At 45.9% G+C, this 13,407-nt stretch overlaps 1 protein-coding gene across 2 annotated transcripts in view; it reads left to right on the top strand.

The window, feature by feature from the left end:
• The window catches only part of dennd1b (DENN/MADD domain containing 1B), a 97,583-nt gene that overhangs the window by 22,133 nt on the left and 62,043 nt on the right, over positions 1–13,407 (top strand). For both annotated transcript variants that reach the window (XM_064332045.1, XM_064332046.1), the window contains exon 3: positions 3,182–3,225. In XM_064332045.1, the coding sequence (XP_064188115.1) occupies positions 3,182–3,225 (44 nt within the window). The remainder of the gene's footprint in view (positions 1–3,181; positions 3,226–13,407) is intronic.

Genomic DNA, 13,407 nt, shown 5'->3' with positions numbered 1-13,407 from the left:
TAATTTTAAAAAAAGGCTAATTTAGTAGGGGCCAGGCGAGAACGTAGACTAGAACTCGCCACCGCAGATCCATAAATTGAAACAAGAGAAGGCTTTTCTCTCGCCTTGTTTCTATTTAAAGGAGTAAAGGAAAAGATAAGAAAATCATATAGGCTGGCCTATATTGTGAAGAAAACTTAATCTGACAGTGCCATCATCCATCAGTATCCATCATTGGCATCATTAAAATATCCAAGCACTAGCCTTCTTTGGGTGCTGCTTGAGCCTGCAGATGTGTCCAGATGCTGCATTGCTAGTGTTGCATTTCAAAATGCTAATGTGTCAAAAATGACATTTTGAATTTGTTAATTTTTTGATAATGATACTTGAGAGGGCCTGTATTGTTTATGCCCATCACATTTCTTGTGAGTCCATGTGGAGGCATAGAAGATGTCTCAAAAGGTAATCATCATTTGTGATGTGCCTGCAGTTTTAAACTAACGCACTTGCAGTCAGCCTCCTATTATCTGTACATGAGGTGGCACTTACAGTTTATTACAGTTTACCTTGTCGGTCTCGGTTTGTCCTAACTAAGGCTTCCAGAAAGTGTATCATGTTTTCTTGTGACCTGAACGCACTGGATGAGCTGCAAATGATGTTGGGTTTTGTAGTCCTTTGCGCTCTACCGCATCTTTGGCACAGCTGCATTAAAGAATGGCCACCAGACCATGGACTTGTCAGAAATCCTGCAGTGTTGAACAGAAGCCCCTTGGGCTCATCGATGCCTTTAGAGTGGGGCAGATCCTGCATAATCCCTCAATGGTGATGAAACCTCGGTAACTGAGGCTGTCTCCGTGACTAGCCACGGCTCAGGTGTTCCGACTGAGTTAAGATGACTTTAAAGACGTGTTTATCTGTACAAAGGCAAAACCATCGGACCTACCCCACAGGACTACGTGCTTACTGCATTATGACTGTGTGCTGTTCTCATGTCCTCAGCCAGTACATTCAATGCAAAAATGACTATACAGCTGCTACTTCTTCTTTTCTCAAAAGGCCAGTGATTTTGCTTGTTATTTGTTTATTTACTGCAGCTAGCACAATTAGTGAATATTGAATATGTTACCAATACCATCTCTTATCTTGGAGGAATGAGGATCATCTCTTCTATGTAGTGGTGTGTTCTTGGTTTCTTGCAACACTTTGCAATCATGCATCTCGGGCCATCTTAAGTCAATTCAGGAAAGTCATTAAAATTCTGTTGATATAGACGAATTGAAATTCAATGAATGAACTGAAAAACTCATCCACTGTGGGATTTTTTCAATTCTGGAATAAAATTTCAACAGGCTTAAGTACCTGAATTGACTGGATTAAAATGGAACTGACTGGGCAATGCTGACTGTGACATTTAAAAAAGGGGAGGTCCGATCATAAAGAAGCAGCTGAGGAGCTCATGTTCTGAGCGGCCGGCGTGTAGAGCCCAGCGAGGTGTGCGTTTTGGGGCCTCTCATTGGGTGGAGCACGCTGCCCTTTCGGCTGGACGCCTGCTGCTGCAGCTGCTGCTGCTGCAGCCGCTGCAGCCCACGCTGACTCACACAGGATGTCTGAGCCTCTGGGTTTGGGGTTTTGGGCGTGGTTTGGCCATTTGGGGATTTTCTGAAACGTGAGGTCACCGAAGCTTCCTGTCTGAGGAAAAACAAAACGGGAAATGACAGGCAGGCCATCCTTATTTGACGTGTAACTCTGCTACCAGTGACTCAGATCTTTGCCTGTTAATCTTGCGATCTACAATAAAGCCATTATGCAGAAAAATGTTTGGATTGCAACTTTTGTATGTTATTACATTTCCAACCCTATTCTGCAGTCTGACTGAGGTTATATATTGTGCCTAAGCATGGTGACTATTACTTCCTGGGCTGATCCACCTCCATAGCTGACCGAAAGCTCAGCGAGTTATAAATTCACCATACATTGGCAGGGATTTATTTTTAGCATTTGTAATCAAAGCTTTATGTTTTGGTGCGGTCGTGAGGATCAGTTGTTGGCAGAGCTCGCAGCCGGGCCCTGCAGACAGATTGGTACATGTGGGTAGCACTAGTGAGGCTGGCCTGAACCCGAGGGCGACAGTTTCCCCCCCCCTTCATTTGCCGTCCAATGCGGGGCTGAGCGTGTCCATTTTCCTAATTTGGACTGGACAGTTGTCTGCCACTGCGGCCGTGCTCGTACACCAGCCCCACTGCCAATTTAGGAGAGTGTAGACATCCATGATTCTCCTCCAAAATGAGTGGCGTCACCAGCTGCTTCTTTTCACACCATCGACTGCAGCTAAGCTCGAAGACCTTTAATATTTGGCTTTAGGATGCAGCCCACGGGCACCCGATCGACCAACAGGGGTCAGTATGTAGCGATGAATAGGAATAACTGACTGAACCCTCCCATACCCTGGGCTTCACCCGATGGAGCTACCAGTCTACAGCCCAGATTCCAATCCAAGACCGTGACCTCTCTCTACACGACTCTCACACTAGGTCCCACCAAACAGCTGCTCCCTCCTCACCCCTGTCACCTCAACTGCTGACTCGTAACTGTGCAAAAACGCAGCATTCGTTTGCTGCAGTGGCCCTGTATTGAGTGGCCCCTGTACTGAGTGGGCGCTGTACTAAATTGCTCCTGTATTGAGTGGCCCCTGTATTGAAGGGCCCCTGTACTAAGCGGACCCTGTACTGAGCAGAGACAAAGTGGATATGCACTCATGACAAATGGCGCCCATTTAAAGAGACCAGTAGCAGTTGAAATTCAGAAGCGCTTTGAAAAAAAGAAAAGAACTGCCTGTTTTACTCTAGTGAGACATTAATGCACCTGTGTGTCATGCCTTAAATTGTGTTATGTCTTCTATCAATTCACCAAAAAAGGTGAACAAAATACTCTTTTTAATAAATATTTAAAATGTGTTTGTGTGTGGGTGGCTGTGGCTTCAGGGACATAGCGTATGTGTGTCTGTACAGAGAAGTGCATATATGTGAGTAAAAAAATAAATAATAACACACAGGCTATGTCTTTCAGCGGCTGGAGCTGCCGCTTGCCTGCTCGTATGACAAAACCACCCCTTCCCCCACCCTCCACATTAATATTTATGTCTCCTGAATGTTGTGTTGTGTTCTGCAGCCGCTGATTAATGCTGTCTGTCAATTATTTACAGATCCAGCGGTGTTGTGGAAGTTCCCCCAGGACTTCGGAGACCAGGTTGGAAACATAAAATGAACTTTTTTTATGTTAAAATACCCCCCCCCCCCTCCACCCCCACCCAGCCCCCCCCCCCCCCCAGCAGCGAGCCGTGCCGAGGCGGACGGTAATGAAAAGCGGTGAGCGGGTCCTCAGTAACTGACGTACGGCTAATTATCATGCAGCCGTGACAGGAATGCTCAGCGACTGGCGGTGCCGGCGCCGGGCTCCTGACGGGGCGCGTTTGTTTAAAGCGGGGCTGTACGGGTGAGTCGCTCCCCCCTCTCATCTGACAGGGGATGGAGCCCGCATTGTTTTAGCAGGGCAATTAAGTCTTAAATATACCGGGTTTTTTTTTTTTTTCGTTCTCTGTACTTCTCCACAAGCTAAATAAAGATCACGAAATAATGAATTGCTAATGTATGACAATCATGACCTTTTCCCATATAAGTAACTGTCCATGCGGAAAGGAAAGTTATATTTCTGCATACTTTCTCGATGTTATTCTTTGTTTGGAAAAAAAAGTTTACTGTGCAGGACTACTGTGAGGTAGCTGGCCATTTACTCATGTCAGGAAAAGCCACCATTAGCGAACATACCTTCATGTTATTGCCACGTGGGCAGTAACGTAAAGGGAAAATGAACGCTTGCAGGCAGCTCTGGGTTCGTTGTGGTCACAAGCAGTATTTTCTGAAGTGAGCATGAAAGAACTAGGGATGACTGTATTTCAGGCGTGAGTGTAATGCGAGGCTATATTTATATAGCAGTTTCTTGTGGAGCAGCCTTCTGGTTTGACACCTTTAGTGCGCGTCGACTTCCTTGAAAGGTCAAGCGGCCCTAGCGCAGCAGAGCCGGTCGGCCGCCGTTCGCCGCTGAGACGGAGACACCGGCGGGCTTCCTCCGCCCTCGCCTCCGCGCTGCAGTTTGAGAAGCCAAAGGGTTTTCATCCGGACTCGCAGGGCCTCGCGCCCCACAAAAAAAACAACGTCCCGCTAGAAGAGACACTCTCAGCGCCCCGCGCGTGATTCGTCCTCGCCCCTCATCAAAGACTCGCCCACGCTGAGCGAAGGTGTGACTGCCGTCATTTACCCTTCCTTTTTTTCTTTTGTTTTTTTTTTCTGACGAGACGGCTGGGGGGGGAGGGGGGGGGGTGAGACGGCCGTTTGCGAGGTGCGTACGAGCGGATTGGCCTTTTCCACACGCGCATAAAGAGCTCATTCACTCGGCTCCTTACTGGGATTATGCCTCCGTCCCTTTTTTGTCCAGCCTCTCCTCTGTAGCCGGAGACGTCTTCTCCCCCCCCACCCCCCACCCCCTTTTCCAACTTAGCCAGCATATGGCAGCAACAGACCCAAACCTCTACAGGGCTCTTTTGTTTATCTGGTTATTGTTGCCGAGCGTAATGACAGTTGTAGGCCGTAGATCGGGGCGGAGGGGTTAGCCTACCCCGGGGAGTGGAAGGGGCGAGGCCGACAGAAGCGTGGATTATGGAAATATGGATTGATTTTTTTTTTTTCCCTTCCCTTTTTCTGCCGAGCGGCGCTGGCTACTCCGGTAGAATGGGGCTCAAAAGGGAACAGGCTGGGAGCTGGCACGCCGGGGCGCTGGAATATGAAGGGGACGCGGTCGGCCCCCGAGACTCTGATGTGTCCCGGTCACTCCCAGCTGCCGAGGAGAGAGAGAGAGAGAGGCAAAAAATTGCGAGATGACGATTCGCAAACGAAGCGGGCAGATGGAAATTTGACCGTTTCCCCTCAGATCTCTTCCCAAAACCTGTGAAATGTGCGAGAATGAATTTCCCCTTGGCCACTGGCAGTCGCATTCAGCAGAGGAAAAGAAAGTTGAACCTGTGAGAAAAGTAGCTTCACTTTCGGAGTTGATTGTTTTTTGGTCTGAATGGGCCTCCGTCATTCTCTCTCCCTCTCTCTCTCTCTCTCTTTCTCTCTCTCTCTCTCTCTCTCTCTGTCTCTTTCTTTCTCTCACTCTCAAATTCAAGTTGCTTTATTGGCATGAAATACAAATGTAATTATATAACAATAACAACAACATAATCAACAACAGAAACAATATTAAATAAATAAATAAATAAATAAATAAATAAATAAATAAATATGTACATGCTCATATGTTTGGGTGGGTGGTCACTCACTGTCCCTCAGGTTATGACCAGCTAAACTGACCTGTGCCGCAATTGGAGCTGTTGGTCCTTACCCTAATATAATTGCACATTTTTCTTCTTTTAATAGGAGAATCAAATTATTTATAATTAGAGATAATTTTTGAAGATATATTTTAATCATTTGTAAATGTGTTGTGTGAGTAAGGAGAAAGTACTGTTTGTACATCTCTCTTTGTTTTTTCCTCTCCTGTCTTACAGTGACCACGTATTCGCTCTCCTTTTGGCAACCATGAGTTTTTGTATCTGCTATTTTAGGTTTCAAGCGTGTTTTGTCACGTAGCCTGTACTCGGTACTGATCCGTCTCTTTGCACCTCTGACAGAGAATAGATACTCTGCCGGTGTGTGTTTTCTGTTTAGTGTGTATTTTCTCTTTAGGGCCCATTGTTCCAATGGTCCAGATAGGGGTTTTTGATGTCTTTTATAATTTGACTCCGATGGGCAGTTGTGAAGCAGTGCTGATCTGAAGCTGGTTTGTGTTAGTGTCTGTTAATGTTAGTCTAGAGAGGTTTAGAACCAGCTGACTGAGGGGATACTTTTCTGGGCTGAGCTCTTGGGTTTGTAGTGTCATGAATTGTACCGAGCTCATTTTTAGATGTTCAATAAAATTTGATGCTCTTTTTTGAATTACAATAGTAAATCTGCCTAATTTGGCACTGCATACATTGTTATAAGCATTTTTGTGTACTTTTCTATGGACGTTTTTTAGCTGCATGCTTCTCCCATTTAGTACAGTCTTGCTGACTGAGTGGACCCCATATTTCGCTTCTATGTAGTATAATAGGCTGAATGACACAGTAAAAGATTTTTGACCAGATTCTGATGGGAGTTTTTATTTTACAGAATCTCCTATTAATTGCATAGGAAGCCCTGCAGGCCTTTTCTTTTAATGCATTCACTGCTAGGCCAAAGCTCCCTGACACGCTGATTTAGTCTGAGGTAAACGTGTCTTAGTGTGTGTTCTATGGCAGTGTTTCCTAGAGTAAAGAAGTATCTGCTTTCCTGAGATCTGAGCTTTTTTTTGGAAGATCATAAACTTTGTCGTCTTCAACTTTGCTGTCAAGGCCCAGTTCTGACAGTATTTCTCCAGCAGATCCAGATCTCTCTCTCTCTTTGTCTCTCTCTCTGTCTCTCAATCTCTCTCTCCCTCTCTCGCCCTCTGTCTCTTTCTGTCTCTTTCTGTCAGACTTTCTCTCTGTCTCTTTCTCTCTCTCTCTCTCCCCCTGTCTTTCTCTCAGCCTCTTTCTCTATCTCTCTCTATCTCTCTCTGTCCCCTCCCCCTCTTCTCTGGGCCAAGCTGAAGCTGTGAAGCTGTGGTAGTTCCAGCCTTATCAGGGCCATGCATCATGCTGTGAGCCGCTGGGTGTTGCAGCAGATGAATACAAATAGATAGTGCTGCACTGTGGAAGAGCGAGAGGCAGCAGGTTCTTAAGGCCCGGCTCACTTTCCCTCTGCTTCTGAACAGGAAGTCCCTTCTCTTATCAGCGAGGCTGCATCAAATCATAAATCTCATGAATCATTTAAATGCGCGCTTTTCTCTTTTAAGTAAGAAATATTTCAAACAACTTTTTGTGTGGTGCAAGGCTTCTTTGCAGTCTAGGTTGTCATTCGCTTCATGAAACGTGCCAGATACTTTTTATTTTATGAATAAAGCTGATTTGCCTAGTCACTGAATTGTCAAAGCTCTGTTTACGGCATAGGCCTGCTACTCTGGGTAAAATCAGTGTAGCCATTTTTGTAGATGTTTGTGGAAACCCTGTTGCCTGTACCTGAGGGTTTGTTTTCCCCGTTGCAAACGGAAGGTCACTGAATTCATCATGGAGAAGAGGTGTGGGTGTGGGGTTCGGAAGGTGCTAGTTGAATTCTTTAAAGGATTGTCATTTCTTCATTATCCGAGCGAAATGATTGGTTCAGGGAGACCGCTCCGACTTATTAGGAAGCGCTGCCTCGTCCCAGGGGCCTTAAAAGCAAATATTTGTCCGGTCTGACACCATGTTCAATCAAAGAGGTCTGAGCTGACACTTCATGATTGGTTGCCTCTCCGCATCGCAGGATATAGTGCACCACCCAGGGGAGGCTGGAGAAAATGATCTGGACAATATGGATTGTCAGTGCCGTGATGGCCATCTTTTTAAGGCTTTAACGCGGGGGCGCCCCTCGAAAAAACAGCGAGAGACGCGAAAATGGCGGGGGGGAGCGGGGGCGGGGGGCTCGCCGTTCTCCTCGGCTGCACACTGACAGCAGCGGCCGACGCGGGCTGGCGCTTCCCTTTCCCCGGCAGAGGCTTCTCGGGGGTGTTAAGTGTCTGGGTAATGTGCGGACCCACCCCGGCGTGCTGGCCTTTGCGTGGAGTCCCCTCTGACGGCCGCTGTTGTTCATGGGTCTTGATTATGTTGACCCCCCCGGGTTAGCTTCCCGGGAGAAGGGGGGGAAAACGTTCTGTCCCCCTCGCTCTTCCTTAACAGCAGGGCCCCCCGGGGTCTCGCGGCACGCCACGCCGAGAGGATCACGGCTGCCGGTTGCACATCTGCAACCTCTTTGGGAACAGAGAGTGTGGAACGCTGGGAGCTTGGTCACAATGATTCTGCAGTTCCTTCCACCTTAATGGTTTCAGTACACTTATAGCGGGCCTTTCAGTTCCCTTTGAGCAAATGTGTGTTTAAAGGTGTACGTAAGGCATTATCTGTTAATGTTATTGTGTATCTCAAAAACACATTCATTTAATATCCTGCAGTATAATCTTGACCTTTCTGTTTTCATAAATACCCTACACCTTGGAGATTCGAAGATTGAAGGTGTTAGCGTTTTGCTGGGAAGGGTTTAGCACTAGCCGCTGCAGTGCTGGAGAGCAGATTGAGATGTGTGCACCTAAAGACTATACCTGTTTTTGCAACAATTTAGACCACACATGCTCAAAAGTATTCTTTCAGTGTCTGACTTTAGGCTGTTTGAATTGGATGGGAATTGAACTTCCTGTGATGGAAGTTCAACATTAGTGCATGCTCTAGTCTGTTCTCATAAAGGCAAAGTGCAGTTGTGAAGAGGAAGTACTGTTGTTTTGTAGTCCCACTGCTTGTGCTGCATCTAATGTCATTTAGATGTTCATATTATAATGTCATTAACTTATTTTGTGCGTTTTTGGTTATTTCCAGTTTTTGTGCTTTTCTTTGTCAGTTGAACAGTCTGGCATGCGTTTCATTTGAAGCGTGCAGCCAGCTGCCCGTTCCTTTCATTTTGTAGTCCAGCAGCTGAGCTGCACAGCTAAGGGCCAGTACCAGACCGCTGCTCGCCATAGCCGGTGCAGCCGAAGCTGCTGGAACACAGGCAGGCTGCAGGGGCTTGTTTAGGCCAAAGGAGGCGCTGTTGTGCGTGATGGGGCTGGGGTCATCCTGCTGAATGAAGTCCTCTCTCAAGCCTGATACTGTGGCAGATTGTGAGTCATCCGATGTAACGTGACCACAGTGTGCACTGCCACATTTGGGAACACTGCATTGATGCGCTACTTTAGGATGTGCTACTTAATAATGTTCATCCATGCATCCATTATCTATACCCACTTATCCAGGTCGCGGGGGGTGTTCCCAGCGTGCATTGGGTGAGAGGCAGGAATGCACCCTGCACAGGCCGCCAATCTATTGCCGGGCACACACACTTCCGTCTATGGGAAAGTTAGAGTCTCCAATTAGCCTACCTGCAACGTCTTCTTGCTGTGAGATGACACCCACTGCACCACTGTGCTGCCATAATACTTTTGAATCATAAATCGAAAATGAAATATCTGCTGTTTAGAAGAACCTCGCAAAAGAAGTTGAAAAAAGGTGTGCAGATTTGTAGGTCTCATAATTGGATGGACCAAATGTCATGAAATCGGTTCCATATGCTGTGGGGTCAAGTATGATTAAAAATACCAAATTTGGTTATAATCATTTTAGTGGGTGTGGCATGTGCTATTTTACCTTTAAACTTAGCTTGTAATTGGACAACTCATACGAAACTTGCTGAGCTCAACCGATACCCTGTTTGAAACATTTGCTCTAGGTTTAATGCAAATCCATTGATGGTAGGCCGAATGCAGCCAATTTTATCCTGTTAATTGCCACCTGCAGCTATATTTATTACTTTATTTGCAGTGTTTTTTTTGTTTGTATTGTAGCTTTTATATTTTACAGAGTTTCTGATTTTTTGTGCCCTGTGTTGAAGCTTTTCACCCCGTAGACAGACAGTGTCAAAACAGATCATAGAAAACCTGCAGAAAACCATGGGGGTTTTCCAAAGGTAAACTGAAAAAACAGGCGGTTAAAGGCCAGTAAAGCACTCAGGGGTTATGTAGGATAACTTCCTACATCTGCTCTGTTGTTGAGATGATGAAGCCAGAAAAGGGACAAAAATAGTCAATGGAGCTCTTCCCTGTTAAGTGTAATACAAAGCAAGTCCCCTGCCATAGTTTCATATTGCAAGCTGCATCCCACATCATATTCAGTACTTTGTAAGTTGCTTTGGCTGAAGGGTCTGTTGGAAAGTGCAGTGAGTATATGAAGTATTACATTTTGAATACATTTGACAGTTAAAGGAAGTTAATGGAAAGGCATCAGCACAGTTCTGCTGAAATGAATAGTGTCCTACATTAGTCTATAAACCATAGCTTTGCTTAACGGACGCTGGCTTTACTTAAAGTTAACTTAGTTTTGACATTTATTGTGCAGTGTGGCATGATACTAAAGTGCTGCTAAAATATGAACTCTGTTCTACTTCACATTTTTTGTTGTATAACTTATAAGAAAATCACTGGGCTACACGGTCCATTCAGAATTGGCCCCAGTTTCTACTTCATAACTGGGCTCCTGTGAAAGCAACCAATCATTATGTCATTTGCATAAAACCAGCCTTAGTCAGCTTCTTCTAAGAATGATGTTATCACCTGCCTTTTCTTATTTTAGCATCTACGACCGCAGAGTGTATACAGTTCCAAAGACAAAATCATTACATCTGCCCATGCACAGCTAACTCTGTTCCTAATAAACCTCTGGTGAGGCGCTATTCTTAAATAGAATGAGATTGAAAAGCAGATTATAACTTTAGGTCCTAAAGTCCATACTATTATTGGAGAGCAATGATGCTTAATTACTGCTAAGTTTAAAATTATTCCATAATCTAACATTATCTGACTGGCGCGCTATATAAATAAATAGGATATGATAGCTAGCTTTGTGGATGTTCTTAAAATGACACACACGTAACGTTATCTAACTAGCTAGCTCACATTGATGGTTAGATATCGACTGTTCACTATTGATTTGTTACTCATTTTTGTGATTTTACCTGCCAATGGATTATTCAGATCCTTGGCACACTTGTTAATCAAGGAAAATTAATGAAAACATGTTGAGACCAATGATCATTTTAAAGGGAAGTTTGCTACTGGTAATACCGGTATGAATGGTGATTTAGAGGGAAGCAACACCATTGTCGAAATAGTAATACCCTGACAAGCCTTTTTCTTTAGGAAAGCAATTAATATTCATTCACTTTGTGGAATGATGGAAAATTACCAAAAAATAGTATAATAGGGCATGTTTCAAAAATGCAAATCAGCTTAGGTGCTTGCTAATAAATCAGCTGGTTGTTGGCTGTCTATGTTCTTCTAGATTGCATATCGATCGGTTAAGGTATTGATAAAAAATGTGCTTGCTTGCTATTTATCTGAGTGGATTTACCGTACCGGACTTTTATGTGAATACCTTTTTACATTTCGCAATTCTTATTTCCTAGTGCGACTTTCAAGCCAATTCACTTGTGGCTGCGTCCTTCGTTGATTTGGGGAATGTGCAGCGGTGTGTGCGCATCGTCTGTAGCACATCTAGCCAGCCAGGGACTCTTCCTGCTTCCGGGGTCCATTACGGATCTGCGCAGTCACCGCTCCAGTGCGCTGCTGGCACAGGCAGACCAGGGGAGCGGCTTAGGGACATTGAAGAAGGGACTGTCCTGCTGAATGCAGCCTTCCCTCCATGGGAGACATAATGGCCAATCTTCTATAGCCTGGCTCTGGGGTAGTTTCGCCCAAGAACCTTCTAGATCAATGTCTCTTTTCCCCCCCCCCACTGTGGTTCTAATTTAAAAAGATTTTTATTTTCTTTTGGTAAACATCAGCAGGACTGTTTAATCTCAGTTTAGTAAAGTTTACCAAAGAAATACCACAAAAAAGAGGCAAAATCAAGCTCTGGCTTAAAGCTTATTTTGGGCCAAATGCATTGTCTGATGATTTATTTCTTCAGGACAATCCTCCATTGTAACGAGGGTGTTCTCTCTCTCACGGTTTTCTGTCCAGCGGGGACAGTGCTCTGCCTTTATGATGTCAATCCAGCTCTAATAAGAGGCCGTTCCTCCGTTCTCTGGCCGCCCTCGGAGATGAGCTCACAGCGCACCTCCGGACGTCTTTCGCCGCGAACGCCGCCGCGGCGTACCGCAGCGGGCTCCGCGATGAGAGAGAACCGCGCGGCACCGTTACCGAGCACGGGGGTGCGGGGGGGGGGGGTTAGGGGAGGAATCCCGCCGTGACGCGGCGCTTAAAAACAACCGAAAGCAGACAACAAGGAGCGGCGGGCCGAGTGCGGCCCGAACCGCGGGCGCGGGAACAACCAGGGGCCCGTTGTTGTTCTCCGCCTCGCTGCTAGCCCGCGCGCTCGCAGCGGATCCGCGCGGCGGCACGCTGCGGAGCCCAGTCCAATGGCAGATGAAAGCCTAAATGGGGAAAACCCCCGAGGCCACTTGGCACTCAGTTAATGATGTTTCTGGCTTAGCATTTCAGGCATATGCGGCTAAATCTCCACTCGGGGGGCCCAGAGGAATATCAGCGTGTCTCCTTTAGAACAGAACTGCGCTACGTCGCTGGCTAATGTATTCAGCTGGTAATTTTGGAGCTTGTTTCCCCCCCGTATTTTACGTCTTTGAAATGCGGCTCTGCTCTGGCCTGGCACTGTGGCACATGGTTACTTATTTTTTTACATTGTTTTAAAATCAACATGCAATGGTCAGTGCCTGCCTGGTCGATTCAACAGCTTGATTTTAAAACTGGTTCATTTTTGATAAGTTTGGATGTTGCAGTTTAATTACCATGTCCGAAAATGGATTAAACTGATATTAAACTACTTAAGCTACTACTCTGTGTCAAGGATGTTTAAAGACGTGCAATACTGTTTCACTGAACATTGTATAATGCCTAGTCACAGATTTGATATCATAAAATTTTGCAAAAACATTTCAGGAATGGAAGTTTAGGTAACATTAGAGTTTTGTAAATATATTGTAATATTAATGATAATACAGTATACTGTAATTGTTATGATTCCAAAAATGAGCAAATTATGTTTTGACTGATAGCTGGCTATTGCAAATGTGCTAAAAATACGAAGACACGCATGCGCGCTCCCACGCAAAGTAAATGAAGCAAAACCGCTCTGTAAGGGGGCATTAAATGGTTATTTCTTCCACCTTTTTCATGTCATGGAGGCCGATTTCCTGGTTCGTCTTGACCATTTTCCCTCAACGAGCAGCACTTATAAGACTGAATGGTTTTACTCCGAATCTCACGTTCCATTGTAAATATGCGATGTATTTCCACAGGGAGTCTAGATAACACTGAATACGAGGCAGGAACGCCCTGCGCACGCCGTCCCGATCTCTACAGTCCCCTTTCGTAATATTTTAGAATTTAGCCGCCATCTCGTTGCGTGACCTTTGCCGCGGGCCTCTGATAAGTTTGGGGCTTCATCCGGAGTCTGAAACGCCGCGCCGTAGGGGGGGGAAGTGCGATCTGCGCCTCGGTTTCAGAGCGATGCGTTTTCACCTCAAAGGCCGGAGAGCAGGACAGCAGGCCCGGGGCGCGGCGCCCTCCTCAGCCGGCCTCGCGCGCTGACCCTCAGGTGGGACGCGGCCGACGCCCCGGCCGCCGACGCCGAGGTTATTTTTGTTAGCGGCGTCGCCAGGTCACACGGACTGTTTTGAAGGAACGCGGCAGGTGATTTATTGA

The sequence above is a fragment of the Anguilla rostrata genome, chromosome 4 (assembly GCF_018555375.3).
Source record: "Anguilla rostrata isolate EN2019 chromosome 4, ASM1855537v3, whole genome shotgun sequence".
In the NCBI taxonomy this organism is placed as follows: domain Eukaryota; kingdom Metazoa; phylum Chordata; class Actinopteri; order Anguilliformes; family Anguillidae; genus Anguilla; species Anguilla rostrata.
The sequence above is the reverse complement of the archived record's forward strand: the minus strand, read 5'-3'. Positions and strand labels throughout refer to the sequence as shown.